A 14,039-nucleotide genomic window follows, 5' to 3' on the forward strand; every position below is an offset into this window, starting at 1 on the left:
AATGACAGAAAGCATTCTGAATTAGCTGTCAGTGTTTTTAAATATCAGGGGAAAGAATGCTTTGCGATGGAAACCAACAGGCGAATACTGAATATTCAGTGTATCATAAAATAGTGTGCTTATATAGAGCGTTCCAAATTAGTTGCTTATTAGGTTCCATTTCAGTCAGGATGCAGCTGTGCATGTAGGCAGTACTGTTGATTTGGTTTTGGGACAGTTCATGATCATTGGTTATTGTAGCCAATGTTGACCCTGTTTTCTGAACCCCAGGGGTGCCTGTGATTCCTGCCTCTGGCATCGGTCCCTCTCCCGTCTCCATCTGCTGCGGGGGCTGCAGCTTTTTCCTCTAATCTACATGCTCTGATAACCTGCGGATAGAGCATTTAGAGACGCCCTCCTACGTCCTCAGAAGCACCTCTGCTATTATAGCTCATGATCTCAGTTTTATTCATGAAGCACATGGAGGACGTAATGTATACAAATACATCTGTTTTTCCTACAGCAAATGTTGACGTGCAAATTATTGATCGATCGCAAAAGAGACATTGCTTTATGGTGTACACAAGCTACAACACAAGTTGTCATGGAAACGACACTACAAGTTACTCACACCCAAGCAAGATTCATTTTTAAACCATCCACTTGTTCCTGACACTGGGATCCGTCTGAAGTGCATCTGTGTACTGTATCTAGTGTAGACAGCATCAGTGATTATAATGGGTTTTATTTGCTATTGATGCGACACAACGCTCATATCCAGTGTAGGCAAATGTGAGCCGTTAAGCAACTGAACACCAGTGGGCTCTGGAGGCGTTCATATGCAAATATATTTGCCTGTGTGACATCACAGATCTCGTAAAATCAAAACTGATTAAATAAATGCTTTGTTTATTATGAGGAGGGTGTTTTAAGCTTGAAACTGGCAGGATGTGACCCCTTTAATATAACATAAAGATTTATATATGTGTAATTTTAATATGTATATGTGTGTGTATGTATGTATGTATATATATATATATATATATATACTCCTACTAGCCACTTTGGCGGGAACATTTTTTATATATAATATATACATTTTTCATTTATAGTCTTTTAAAAAGGCATCGGAAATAATAAACTAAGTGCAATGTAATGTGGTCAAAAACACAGATTTTTCTATACATATCAATACTATATATTCAAAATACAAAACTTATATTCACGTAAACACAGTCATTTTTATTTTAAGTGAACGTAAACAGTTGAGAAAGAAAACGTATGTGCAACAGTATAATGGATCCGTGCATCAGGTCTTAAAGTGAAAGCAGCCTAATATACCTGCCACCAAATTATGAGATGACGTTAAAAATATCTATATGATATATCTATATGATATGATATATAATTTTAATTATATATATATATATATATATATATATATTTATATTTATATTTTTTTATTTATTTTTTTATTTTTGAATATATTTGAAAATTATCAATAATATTAATTTATATTTGTATTTATTATATTTATACAATTAATTAGATATTAATATTAGTTATAATTATATAAAATCATGCAATATAATTATTATAAAAAATTAAAAATTTTAATTATTGTATTATTCAATTGTTAACCATCAGACAAGGTGTGTTTATGTGAACAGCTGCTCCTTTTTTAATTTGTAGTGGATCCACAGACCTTCACAACAGTGTGTTCTACTTCTGCCCTTTGCTGACCTTCCTTAGTGGAAATTGAGAGGAAACTGTTGTGGATAATTGGCTGGTGTAATCAGACTGAATGTCGGGATGGATCAGGGTGTCATTATGGAGGGGAAGGATTCCACAATAACCGTTCCCATATGCGATTGTTCATTACCATGCGTCATAAAATGGCAGATTGCTTTAAAGGCCAAAGCCCATCCTACCTGTTGTTGCAACAGAAATATTCGAAATGTCAGAGCAGCCCAGAGGTCTCAGAATCCTTTAAATGTCTTCAGGCTCTGCATTTATGCCACATCTCTACCCGTTACCATAGCAGCAGCCGTTCTCTTTGATCACAGCATATCCACGTCGCCGCGTATGTGTGTGTCTGCCGGGCCAGATGCTGTACCGCTGTAACCTGACAGACTCATAGTTCACCTTGCCAGCAGACGCTGTTTTCCTGTTGAATGTGGACGCCATCAATCAGGCTAATAGCAGACGTTTGTCTCGCATGTCGATATTAAGCACCTCGAGGATGTGGTTCTGTCCTCTCAGCCTAATCCTTCATAGCCTTTTAGAGACGTATTAATTATGTTGTAGCTTTAGAGGGTGAAGTATTAACGGCCAGCTCGGGAGGTGAAAGTGAAATCACTGTGAAAATATACACTGTAATTGTCCTGCCAGGGAACATTAAAGCTGCTAATCCAGATCTTACGTTTCATCATGTAGTTAAAGAGGCGTCCTCGGGGACAATTTTAATCAGATGTGTTTATGTTTATGTGTGTGTGCGGTTTATTGCTCGTGTTTGTTCAGTGATGTGTGACCCATTGCCATCTGCTCCGTGAGTTTATCATCTGGTGAAGTCAGTGTGATATGTCATAGTGTTCAGTATGTGTTCAACAACCACTGCAAGTGGCATTATTTTGCTCTGATCAGCACTGACTTTTCATATGCCATACCATGTGCCTCAGTATAGTGCCATATGCCATTATTTTACATTTTTGGCCTTTTATTTATAGTTTACAATAGAGAGAACAGGAAATTATATTCAGAAGAGTATGGCTCCAGGCACTACTTATTTGATTTTTTTTTAATTGTTTATTATTTGAGCATTCACCATCACACAAGAGGCAATATTTACTAAAAGCTTTTTCCAGTGCAAACCCTTTTTGGCGTTAAAAAACTACTGTCAGGATTTCCTAAAGACAGTGAATAATTTGCGCTGTAAAGTGTGGGACAGGGTTATTTTTGCGGCTGACATTATTGCATATGTATTTGAAGGAGTTTCCCTTTCAGAAGCAAAACTAATGTGAGGAGAGCATTTAAATGAAACATACAAGGTGATTTACTAAGGTTTGCACTTGTCAATTTACTGGTATTTTCAATCATTATTTAACGTCCCCCATAAAAGCTCATCTTAAACCAGACGCTAACTGGTAGATTATGAAAATGATCCGGCTGCATCTGTGTTTTTTAATTTGTTCTTCGTCAGTAGATCTTGTGCAGAACTTTTCACTCCCATCTGCGCTTTTTGGGAATTTTGTTCTCACGCTAATTTCCCCTGTTTAGTAAATCTTGACAATGTGTGTGTTTTTTTTTGTTTTTTTGATTGCTGCTGCTCTTTCTATTCGTAAAACTGATTTTGTTTAGCATTTGAGCAGTTCTTGGATTATACAAGAAGTTATGATCTCATTAACTGAGACTATATGGAATATTTTTCTTTTTAATTAAAAAAATGAATATTGGCACATTTTCATGACCATTTAAATGAACAAATGCTGGCTGGTTAAAGCACATTTGCCTTATAGATTCATATACATTTACCTAAAAATGAATCTAAAAGTTTTGTTGCATTAATCAAGACAATAAATCTTTATCTGAGTTGTTGCAAGATTATTCCCTTGTTCATTTGTCACACCCTTACTCTTTACAGGGGCCCTAAACCAGAAGCATTGGACAAAGAAATATCCAGTCTGCGGCAATGCCAGACAGTCTCCCATTGACATCAGTGAAGAGTTCACTCAGGTTAGGATGCAGTTCCAGAACCTGCAGCTGGAGAACTGGGAACAGCCCACCGCCGCTTCCACCACCATCACCAATGATGGCAAAACAGGTCTGCATACCCTCACTGGGTTTGTGGTGTTTACAAGACGTTTGTTCATTTCATTTGTGATGAATTGGGGAGAAAAACACTTTTCAAACAGCACTCAGTGTAATTATACTGACAGATTAACTCCCCAGAGTGATGTCCTCCGATGAAGGCAATTACGACCTGAGATTAATCGCTGGCAGACTAATGGAGCTGCTGAAGAATAAAATCTCCTGAAATGACAATCGTATTTCTTTTTCTTACCTGTAAATGGCAGCTGGGTGGCTTTGGATGGTCTGTGCTTTTACAGGAGCACAGAAGAAAAGCTTGCACTGAACCTTTTGTTCTGATTTGACTCTGTGAGAATGACAGATTATTCCAGAACAAAAGGCTTAGCATAAAATGAATCTTTTATCAAGGCGAAGAGATGAAAGCTGAAGTATGAGCAATTAGGAATGCTGAATGAAGAATACATTTGCACATGGCTTGCGTATGGACTCGCGGTCATTGAGTTTGTGTGTGTGTGTATCATGTTCCTCAGTGGTAATCAGTCTGAACGGTCAGTACTTCATAAGTGGAGGTGGGCTCAGATCCAGGTTTAAAGTGGGCAGGATCACGTTCCATTGGGGCCGATGTAACGCCACTGCAGACGGCTCTGAACACAGCCTCAACGGCAACAGCTTCCCTCTGGAGGTAAAGTTCACCACACGTATAAATCATAGTGAATCTGGTTCTCTGTAAGATTGAGGATAACATGGAACTGCATTCATTTATTTTATCATGGTATGATTAGTGGGAAATGAAAAGTAAAAAATGAACTTATGTTGACTATAAATGAAATATATGTAAGTGAGTTCTCTCTCTCTCTCGCTCTCTCTCTCTCAGATGCAGATTTATTGTTTTGATGAAGAGGAGTTTGAATCCATAGATGAGGCGATAAGTAGCGGAGGAAAGATAGCTGCTGTAGCTGTCTTTTTTGAGGTGATATTTTCATCCTGCGAACATCATACACGCTTATATGCACTGTATATTAACCTGTATAACGTCACCATTGCATGGAGCATCTGTAACCTTTTTATTATAAAGTTTAAAGTTTGATCTGTTCCTTAGGCCAGCATTGAAGACAACCAGGATTATGTGGCCATCATTGATGGGGTGAACAGCGTGAGCCGATTTGGTACATCCTTGTTTTTCACATATCATTTTCATTATTTAAAATTCATCTGAAATCATCTGCAATAACATGCTTCTATCTGACATTAAGGTAAGAGCAGTCCTCTGGAAGCGTTTTCTTTGCTGCCTCTGCTTCCACAGTCCCCCGAAAAATACTTCATGTACAATGGCTCACTCACCGCGCCACCCTGCTCTGAGAACGTGGAGTGGATCGTGTTTAAAAACACAGTGGCCATCTCAGAAACCCAGGTCAGGACATCTCAGATTATTTTCTGTGCAAGTGCAACACATAATTTGGCTAAATAAAGTCAGAAGAGTCTTGAAGATCAGGCTAGTGAGAAGTTTGGGGTCACTATTGCAGCCAATGGCTCTTTTGTGTTTGTGTGTGAGAGACATAGAGAGAGAGACAGAGAGCGAGACAGAGGGAGAGAGAGAGAGAGAGAGAGAGAGAGAGAGAGAGAGAGAGAGAGAGAGAGAAACCCCTCTTCTAAAAATGTAGCGTGGTGAATACATCCCTGACAGCCCCTTTAAGCTATTCTTGAGCAAACGGAGGCGTGTGCATTAATATTTCAGCTGGCCGCCGCCTGACGTGTGGATCAGAGATAAGCCCTCGGTGGCGAGGACCTAACTTTGCCCCTCTTATCCAGATGCACTTTAAAGCTCAGTTTTAAGATGCGAGGAGGTTTTTTTTGTCATGCGGTTGTGTATTTTTTTCTTCGCTCTCATGCATGATCCACTTTAAACACAGCCTGTTTCTTAGGCATGAAAATTTGATGGGGCGAAACACAGGCACGCTAAAGTATAGCTGATGAATCTTTAGCACTAGTTCAGCATTACAACATTAGGGGTATTTTACAAAATACTACATTTTACATTAGGATGATTATTATTATTAATAATACAAAGCTCTGACATGAAACTCTAGATGGTGCAGGCTGATCGGTCCTTAACTCAATCTTCTTGCAATCCCATCATTCTCTATAGGGCACAGCTTATTGGTTTCTGCTGTATCAGTAGCCAATGAGCTCGCTGCTCAACCTTCAAGTACTGTTCAGCATTTTCTGTAGCAGTTGACATGCTTTCAGAAACCCTCCACCCTCCCCAGCTCCACCTATATAGATCTGCTATGGGCAATTCATGTATGCTATATTGTGCATCAGCAGCAGCATGTCTTACTTGCTCACAGCAGCGTGTCATGTGTGTATTAGCAGTAGCAAGTCCTTTACTTGCTCTGCAACGGCAGCAGAAGCGTAGCGGAAGCGTATTCCACCAAGATTAAATGTATCAACATTGTCATATCCATTACCATGCCAAACACTCATGACACTTTTGAGTTGTCATGACAGAATTACTATTATTATTCAACTGTAAGCAAGGTCTTGTAATCTTGTCTTATTATCGTCTCATTATTCGTGTATTTTTGTATATTTGTAGCTGGAGGTCTTCTGTGAGGTGATGACCATACAGCAGGCAGGATACGTCATGTTGACCGACTACCTGCAAAATAACTACAGAGAACAACAACAGCAGTTCATGGGACAAGTGTTTTCATCCTACACAGGCACAGAGGAAGTCCCCGCACCCAGTATGTATACTACACACTCACACAACGCAGCCTTACAAAGACACTCTGAAACAAGTATGTGCTTGTGATACATAAAATAAGGATCAGAGAGGAGTGAGAGGTCGTCTCTCAAGGTCAAATCGAGTGTTCACATGCATCTCCTCCTCCTCTGACTGTGGACCCTGCAGTGAATGTGTGTTGCCTGGAAACCACATTTTGGAACTTTTCCAAGAAAACAAATGCACCAATTCTGTTTCAAACAGTTGATTTAGAAGCAATTTTGTAAGTTACTGATAGTTGACTGAAGTTACGGCTCCTTATTATCCATAATGTTATCCGTAATTATCCATTTTATCCAATAACATAATATTCTCTCAGGCCACAATGCAGCCCATTATCTATTGTCTTATTGCTTAAAGGGATAGCTCACCCAAAAATGAAAATTCTGTCATTAATTACTCATCCTCATGTCGTTTCAAACCAATACAACTTTCGTTCATCTTCGGAATATGTGAATAAAAGCCTAAATACAATCTGTTCATCAAATAAAGCGATCATGTCTCTTCAGAAAATTTGGACTTAACCGCTTATTTCATTTGGATTCGTTTTACGATCCCTTTTTTAACTTTTTGAAGCATCAAAGTGTCAGTTGCATTGCTGTCAACGGAGGGACAGAAAGCTCTCATATTTAATCAAAAAGATCTTCATTTGTGTTCCAAAGATGAACAAAAGTCTTACGTGTTTAGAACGACATGAGGGTGAGTAAATAATGACAGGATTTTAATTTTTGCATGAACTAACCCTTAAATCATCTCAGTTAAGTTTGATTGAATTCAGTTCAACAATAACTGTAAAAAGTTAATCAATTATGAAACGAATTTTCGAACTGTTCAAACAGCTGTAATTATTCAGCTCAGGTCAGTTCAATGTAATTTCAAGCTCTTCTGTGTTAAGTGTGCAGCTCCGAACCGCAGAACGTGCAGGCTGACACTGAGAACTACACTGGCATTGTGGTGACGTGGGAGAGACCACGCGCCGTCTATGACACCACTATCGAGCGCTACTCTGTCACCTACCAAAGACTCCAGGGCAAAGACCCACCCAAACAACAGTATCTGACAGATGGAGACCAGGATGTGGTGAGTACTTTTAGCCCATCCACGTGAGGCGTTTAATATGACTGTGTTGACTGAAGCACGGATATTTCAGTCAACATTGTTACATGATAGCTGATAGTTCATGGTTAGACTAGTCCTGATGGTTAAAAACAGGTGTTATGACATAGTATTCTCTTTTTTTCTTTCAGGGGGCCATTATTCATAATCTGCTAGCGAACAGTAGCTATGTTGTCCAAGTGGTGGCGCTGTGCATGAATGGCTTGACTGGAAAAATGAGTGACCAGGTTATTGTGGACATGCCTCTTGAAGACCCTGGTAATGCTGATTCAAACGGAAAATTGAAAAAAAAAAAATATATATACATATATATATTTAGGTTTTATTATTTATATATATATATATATATATATATATATATATATATATATATATTTTTTTTTTTTTTTTTTTTTTTAAATCTCGAATATAAAAATTTGTTGTTTTGGGGGGAAATATAACTCAGATATTTCTTTGTGTTATTCACCCTATTAAACAGTATTATTATTATTTTTCCCTTTAAATTAATTCACTGATATTTTCTTTGACCCTACAGTAAATGAGCCTGATCCCTTTGGTGATTTAAGAGAATCAGAGGAATATAATGAGGTGCATTTTCTTTCTAAATGTAGATTATAAAACTATTCATAAATGATTGCATCATGCGCATCTTTATGTTTTTTTATGAGCTTGATGCATTTTATTTTCAGGGAACATCTCCCCTTCCTTCTAAGTCTCCGCCCAGCCGAACCCTCATCCGTGATTCCGGAAGTTCCATGTCCATCACCACAGCGACAGACCAACCAGGCTTCCTTTTCCCCGTTGCCAGGACAACCCCCATTACAGTCAGAGGAAAAATTACAGAGGAGTCTTCGCTGTCATGGTCACCTGACCAAAATAAGACTGGAAATAAAACCAAGCGGCCACTGAGCAAACTCATCCCAGAGGAGAGCGGCCACCTTCCTCACAGCAACATGGTGGTCACAGACGTCTACTATGAGGACGTCCTCAACACCAGCACCACAAAAGCCACACCAGATCTGAACAACAACCTTCTCACTGCACCGCCAGATGCTCAGGACCAAGAGACCTCAGTCAGGACAACCAAATATTCATCAACTTCTGCATTTGAACGACTGGTGCCAAAACAGACAGTGAAGACGACCACCATCACCCCTGCAGTAAATGCAACTTCAACAGCTAATGCAAGCACTGCCACTACTGGATCATCTATGAAGATAATTTCTCAGACCACTCAGCCCCTGTTTAACGGTAAGACAATCTTGATCAGGGTGTTTGCCTAGACAAAACCTTTCGCTAAATGCTAACTTGCTTGCAGGAAAGTGATGGAAACGCTGGTTGTGTAAAATCAAACAAGTAGCTGAGTAGTTTGATGATTGCATCATTATAGAGCAGTGTTTCCCAACAGTTTTCATCTTAAAGGAATAGTTCACTTACAACATAATTTACTTACCCTCAAGTTGTTCAGAACCTGCATGATGTTCTTTCTTCTTTTGAACATAAAGGAGGATATTTTGGTAATAGATTTTACCCATTGACTTCAATAGTATAGAAAAAAAAATACTAAGGCAATCAATGGGACCAGAAACTGTTTGGTTACCAACATTCTTCAAAATATATGCTTTTATGTTCAGAACAAGGAATAAATAAAAGCAGGTTCTCTGGGTGAGTACATTTTTGGGTGAACTATCCTTTTAAGTACTCCTTCATAAATGGCACCCTTGTGAAAAAGAAGTATGTCAGCATACTATTAAAAAGAGAACTTATTAGAGAAATAATATGCTTTCAAATTTATATTCTTAAATATGAACTGAATGTAATGTATTAATTGCATGTCATTCGCAAATATAGTTAAAATAATACGAAATGCAATTAGTTTTTATGACAAACTGAATTATATATAATTACTTATAATTAATTATAAGTGCTTTACATGGGATTTTAGTATGTTATTCAACATATAAAAATAAGTGCTTTTTTAAAGCACAACAAAAGATTAAAATACATTTTGAATCATTATAAATTTAATAAAGTTTAAAAAAAAAGATATGACATAACAAAGTGCACTTTTTAGAAGTGTTTCTTAACACACTTTGAAAGTACATTAAAAGTGTACTCTTTTAAGTGCACTTAAGTGGCCTTTTATCAAATTAATATTATATTAGTTGCAAGTACCTTTCACAAGTTTTGACAGTTCCAGAAAAACTTTCTTTAAGATCTAGTGCTGAATTTGTTTCAAAATTAAACGCAGATGAGAAACTTCACAAATCTCACTATTTCATAGAGGAATTTAAATACAAAAGAAGCTCAAAACGTATGAAATATTACCCACAAGTGAATAGATTGTCATTTGTACAAATGTTAATGAAAATTACAACTTATAGGTAACAAAACATACAGGTTTAATAAACCAAAACTGTCTTTCTAAATATGTTACTGCTGGTTGGGAATCACTGTTAATAAGTAGTCAAACTTCCAGAAACGCACTGTTCTCAACGTGATGGTGGTGCAGTTGTTACTTCCATTTTGTGCCACAAATACTCTCGAAATGCTTAATTGCACCTGCTGGACTCTCTTCTCGGATGGTTGGCTCACTCTACAAATGTTGAACGCGGTGGCGGTTCCTCTCTTGCTCTTGTGCATTCCAACTTTGCCTTCTTTCTCTTGCGCATGGTGATGGCGCCCCCTTTGCGGTGGCTTTAGGTATTTCAGGAAATGCTAGACCAATTTGATTGGTTTTGTTTCTTCCAAGCACTTCTTTCCTCTGCCGTTAATGTTTTTTTTTAGCGGAGAGTCGAAGTCTTAACTCTTTAGAAGTGTTTGTTACAGCCACATCGCTCAGTAATCAAAGGGTATCGACAGCTCGAGATGCCACAAATCTCAATGTATACTCCACCCGCTACCCGACCGTCTTTTTGGATGAGGGATCTGCTCAAGTACCTTCTTCAGACGGGCAGGGAGAGTTCAGCGGATCAGGGTCCGCAATCTTCCTGGAGGAGCTCGACCGGGAATGGGAGCTCGGCCAAACCCGATCGGCTCCCAAAGACTCAGATCTGAGCAAAACTGGAGGTGAAAATAATGAGGGACTGTCCTCCACTTTCTACTTCGAGAGCGAGCGAGAGGATGCCAACACCGAAGAACCAGAAAACCAGGCTTTTCTGTCATGGGTGACCTGGTCAGCTGAATCTGACACTGGCTCAGGTCAAGGAGGGTCAGTGACCTCTCAAATCGATGATATTCCCATACAACTCATAATTCCTGAACTCACTATCCGAGAGTCAGAGGAAGACCAGAATACAGGTAAAACTCGTACATGATGTCAAAACATTTGGAGAACAAAAAACATGACTGGCCAAAGCGACCAGTACCAATTATGCAAATATGTAACATGATGATGTAACTAAATCACTGAAATAATGGCAGGATCAGGCAAGTGTTTTCTGTTGGAAAGATGAACTCCTTTTGGTGTGGACTTTGTGCTTTGTAAAACTGCAAATCTTTTACAGTCACAAACAGCTATATTAGACACTAAAGGGAAGGTAAAATAATAGGTGCCCTTTAAGATGAGAAAATATTGCAGTCAATGTGTTTTTTTTATTGAGGTGAAGCACATGAAATGTTTTTATGAATAGGATCATTTAATTCTCCATGAGCTTGCAGTTAAACATAACCACAGATTTTTTAGCTCCTTGAAAATGTTTAATATTATGTCATGTATTTTACCATGAGAACACTCATTAATGGATTTATTAAGGATTGTTTTGCTCCTGTTTCCATCATCAGAGGCGAGTAACAGCAGTCCGGAGTCTCGTGTCGGGATGGTGGAAGGAACAGAGAAAGAGATGAGGACCGTTGTTCCTCTGGCTGTGATATCCACACTCACTACCCTGTGTTTGCTGGTGCTGGTGGGCATTCTCATCTACTGGAGGTATTCAATCTTCAAACACACGTCAGTGTGTGAACGTTTGCTTTGAGATTGCATACACTAGATTTACCTGCTCTAAAATCTCACAAACTCACAAAAACATGTCCAGGTGACAGTGTCGGCACTCGGCCCATTTAAAAGGTGCAGTAAGAGATTTCTGGAAAACACTGTTGATATTTGAAATCAACCCAAACAAACATACCCCTCCCTTCATTGCTCCGCCCCTTAAAATGTACGAACATGCAATTCAAGAGTGGATTTCTCTTTATCATAGCAGAGGCGAAGCCAAATAATTCTTTGCAAAAAATCAAGCGAAGATGACGAAGGAACGACAAGGAAGAACCAAACATTAACATACTGTACACAAGAGTACAGGTGCTGGTCATATAATTATAATATCATCAAAAAGTTGATTTATTTCAGTAATTCCATTCAAAAAGTGAAATTTGGATATTATATTCATTCATTACACACAGACTGATATATTTCAAATGTTTATTTCATTTAATTGTGATGATTAAAGCTGACAACTATGAAAATCCCAAATTCTGTATCTCAGAAAATTAGAATATTACTTAAGACCAATACAAAATTACTGCAGCAATGCGGCGTGGCATGGAGTCGATCAGTCTGTGGCACTGCTCAGGTGTTATTTTCTATAGGGTTAAGGTCAGGCGAGTTTGCTGGCAAATTAAGAACAGGGATACCATGGTCCTTAAACCAGTTACTGGTAGCTTTGGCACTGTGTGCAAGTGCCGAGTCCTGTTGGAAAATGAAATCTGCATCTCCATAAAGTTGGTCAGCAGCAGGAAGCATGAAGTGCTCTAAAACTTCCTGGCAGACGGCTGCGTTGACCTTGGACCTCAGAAAACACTTTGGACATACACCAGTAGAAGACATGGCACCCCAAACCATCACTGACTGTGGAAACTTTACACTGGACTTCAAGCAACGTGGATTCTGTGCCTCTCCTCTCTTCCTCCAGACTCTGGGACCTTGATTTCCAAAGGAAATGCAAAATTTACTTTCATCAGAGAACATAACTTTGGACCACTCAGCAGCAGTCCAGTCTTTTTTGTCTTTAGACGCTTCTGACGCTGTGTCTTGTTCAAGAGTGGCTTGACACAATGAATGCGACAGCTGAAACCCATGTCTTGCATACATCTGTGTGTGGTGGTTCTTGAAGCACTGACTCCAGCTGCAGTCCACTCTTTTTTAATCTCCCCCACATTTTTGAATAGGTTTTGTTTCACAATCCTCTCCAGAGTGCGGTTATCCCTATTGCTTGTACACTTTTTTCTACCACATCTTTTCCTTCCATTCGCCTCTCTATTAATGTGCTTGGACACAGAGCTCTGAGAACAGCCAGCCTCTTTAGCAATGACCTTTTGTCAGTTTTGTCAGTGCCACAGACTGATCGACTCCATGCCACGCCGCATTGCTGCAGTAATTCAGGCAAAAGGACCCCCAACTAAGTATTGAGTGCTTAACATGCTCATACTTTTCATGTTCATACTTTTCAGTTGGCCAACATTTCTAAAAATACTTTTTTGTATTGGTCTTAAGTAATATTCTAATTTTCAAGATACAGAATTTGGGATTTCATAATTGTCAATTTAAATCATCACAATTAAATGAAATAAACATTTGAAATATATCAGTCTGTGTGTAATGAATGAATATAATATCCAAATTTCACTTTTTGAATGGAATTACTGAAATAAATCAACTTTTTGATGATATTCTAATTATATGACCAGCACCTGTATATACAAACAAGAGTTTATTGTTAGCCGCCTGCATCACATCAGCTCCAGACAAACAATGACACTTTAAACTGTCCGGTTACTAAAGGTAACATTACAACAACAGCATATCTTGGTTCTCTGAAACATAGTAAAAACAAGGTTATCACGAATGGAAGAGAAACAACGCAACTTCAGGACTTCCCGCTTGGGTCTCTCCAGCGCTGGAAAGCTTTTCTAATATTAAGGCAGGTCCTAAAGCTCTCGCCTGATCATAACCCTTCTTTTTCCACTGATATTCCTCTGGCCTTTTCTCTATTGTAATGTCTTTCAGCCATCTCTCTATCTACAGTTTTTCTTCAACCTCCCTCTTGTTTACTCTCTCTCCTACCCCATCATAAATGTATACGCCCCCTACTGCTGATTGGTTTTGGCTACAAGAGTGTTAAGGCTTTCAACAGTGTTTCTCAGAGATCACTTACTGCACCTTTAAGGATTTTTTTGGGAGCATTAATATCTTTTGCATTGCGACGTTATTTTCATGACAATTCTCATTACTGTATTGCATCCGTACATTTTACTTTTGAGGTTTATTTTCATTAAATTCTCTTCATTTTATCTGTAATAAAGTACATAAAGTACATGCCTACTTTACATAAATAAAGTACAAAAATTGCTGTAT

At 38.5% G+C, this 14,039-nt stretch overlaps 1 protein-coding gene across 11 annotated transcripts in view; it reads left to right on the top strand.

Moving 5' to 3' along the window:
• ptprz1b (protein tyrosine phosphatase receptor type Z1b) overlaps positions 1–14,039 on the top strand; it is a 35,189-nt gene that overhangs the window by 11,962 nt on the left and 9,188 nt on the right. For 6 of the 11 annotated variants that reach the window (XM_077234891.1, XM_077234890.1, XM_077234892.1 and 3 more), the window contains exons 3-13: positions 3,620–3,799; positions 4,317–4,468; positions 4,661–4,756; positions 4,886–4,952; positions 5,040–5,197; positions 6,383–6,533; positions 7,467–7,651; positions 7,819–7,945; positions 8,223–8,275; positions 8,377–8,938; positions 11,471–11,615. In XM_077234891.1, the coding sequence (XP_077091006.1) occupies positions 3,620–3,799; positions 4,317–4,468; positions 4,661–4,756; positions 4,886–4,952; positions 5,040–5,197; positions 6,383–6,533; positions 7,467–7,651; positions 7,819–7,945; positions 8,223–8,275; positions 8,377–8,938; positions 11,471–11,615 (1,876 nt within the window). Of the gene's footprint in view, positions 1–3,619; positions 3,800–4,316; positions 4,469–4,660; positions 4,757–4,885; positions 4,953–5,039; positions 5,198–6,382; positions 6,534–7,466; positions 7,652–7,818; positions 7,946–8,222; positions 8,276–8,376; positions 8,939–10,516; positions 10,988–11,470; positions 11,616–14,039 lie in introns of all 11 variants that reach the window. The other 5 variants (XM_077234885.1, XM_077234887.1, XM_077234889.1 and 2 more) reach the window with 1 other exon arrangement.

This window comes from Siphateles boraxobius, unplaced genomic scaffold (genome assembly GCF_051911475.1).
Source record: "Siphateles boraxobius isolate OS27281-9 unplaced genomic scaffold, OSU_SipBor_1 19, whole genome shotgun sequence".
Classification (NCBI taxonomy): Eukaryota; Metazoa; Chordata; class Actinopteri; order Cypriniformes; family Leuciscidae; genus Siphateles; species Siphateles boraxobius.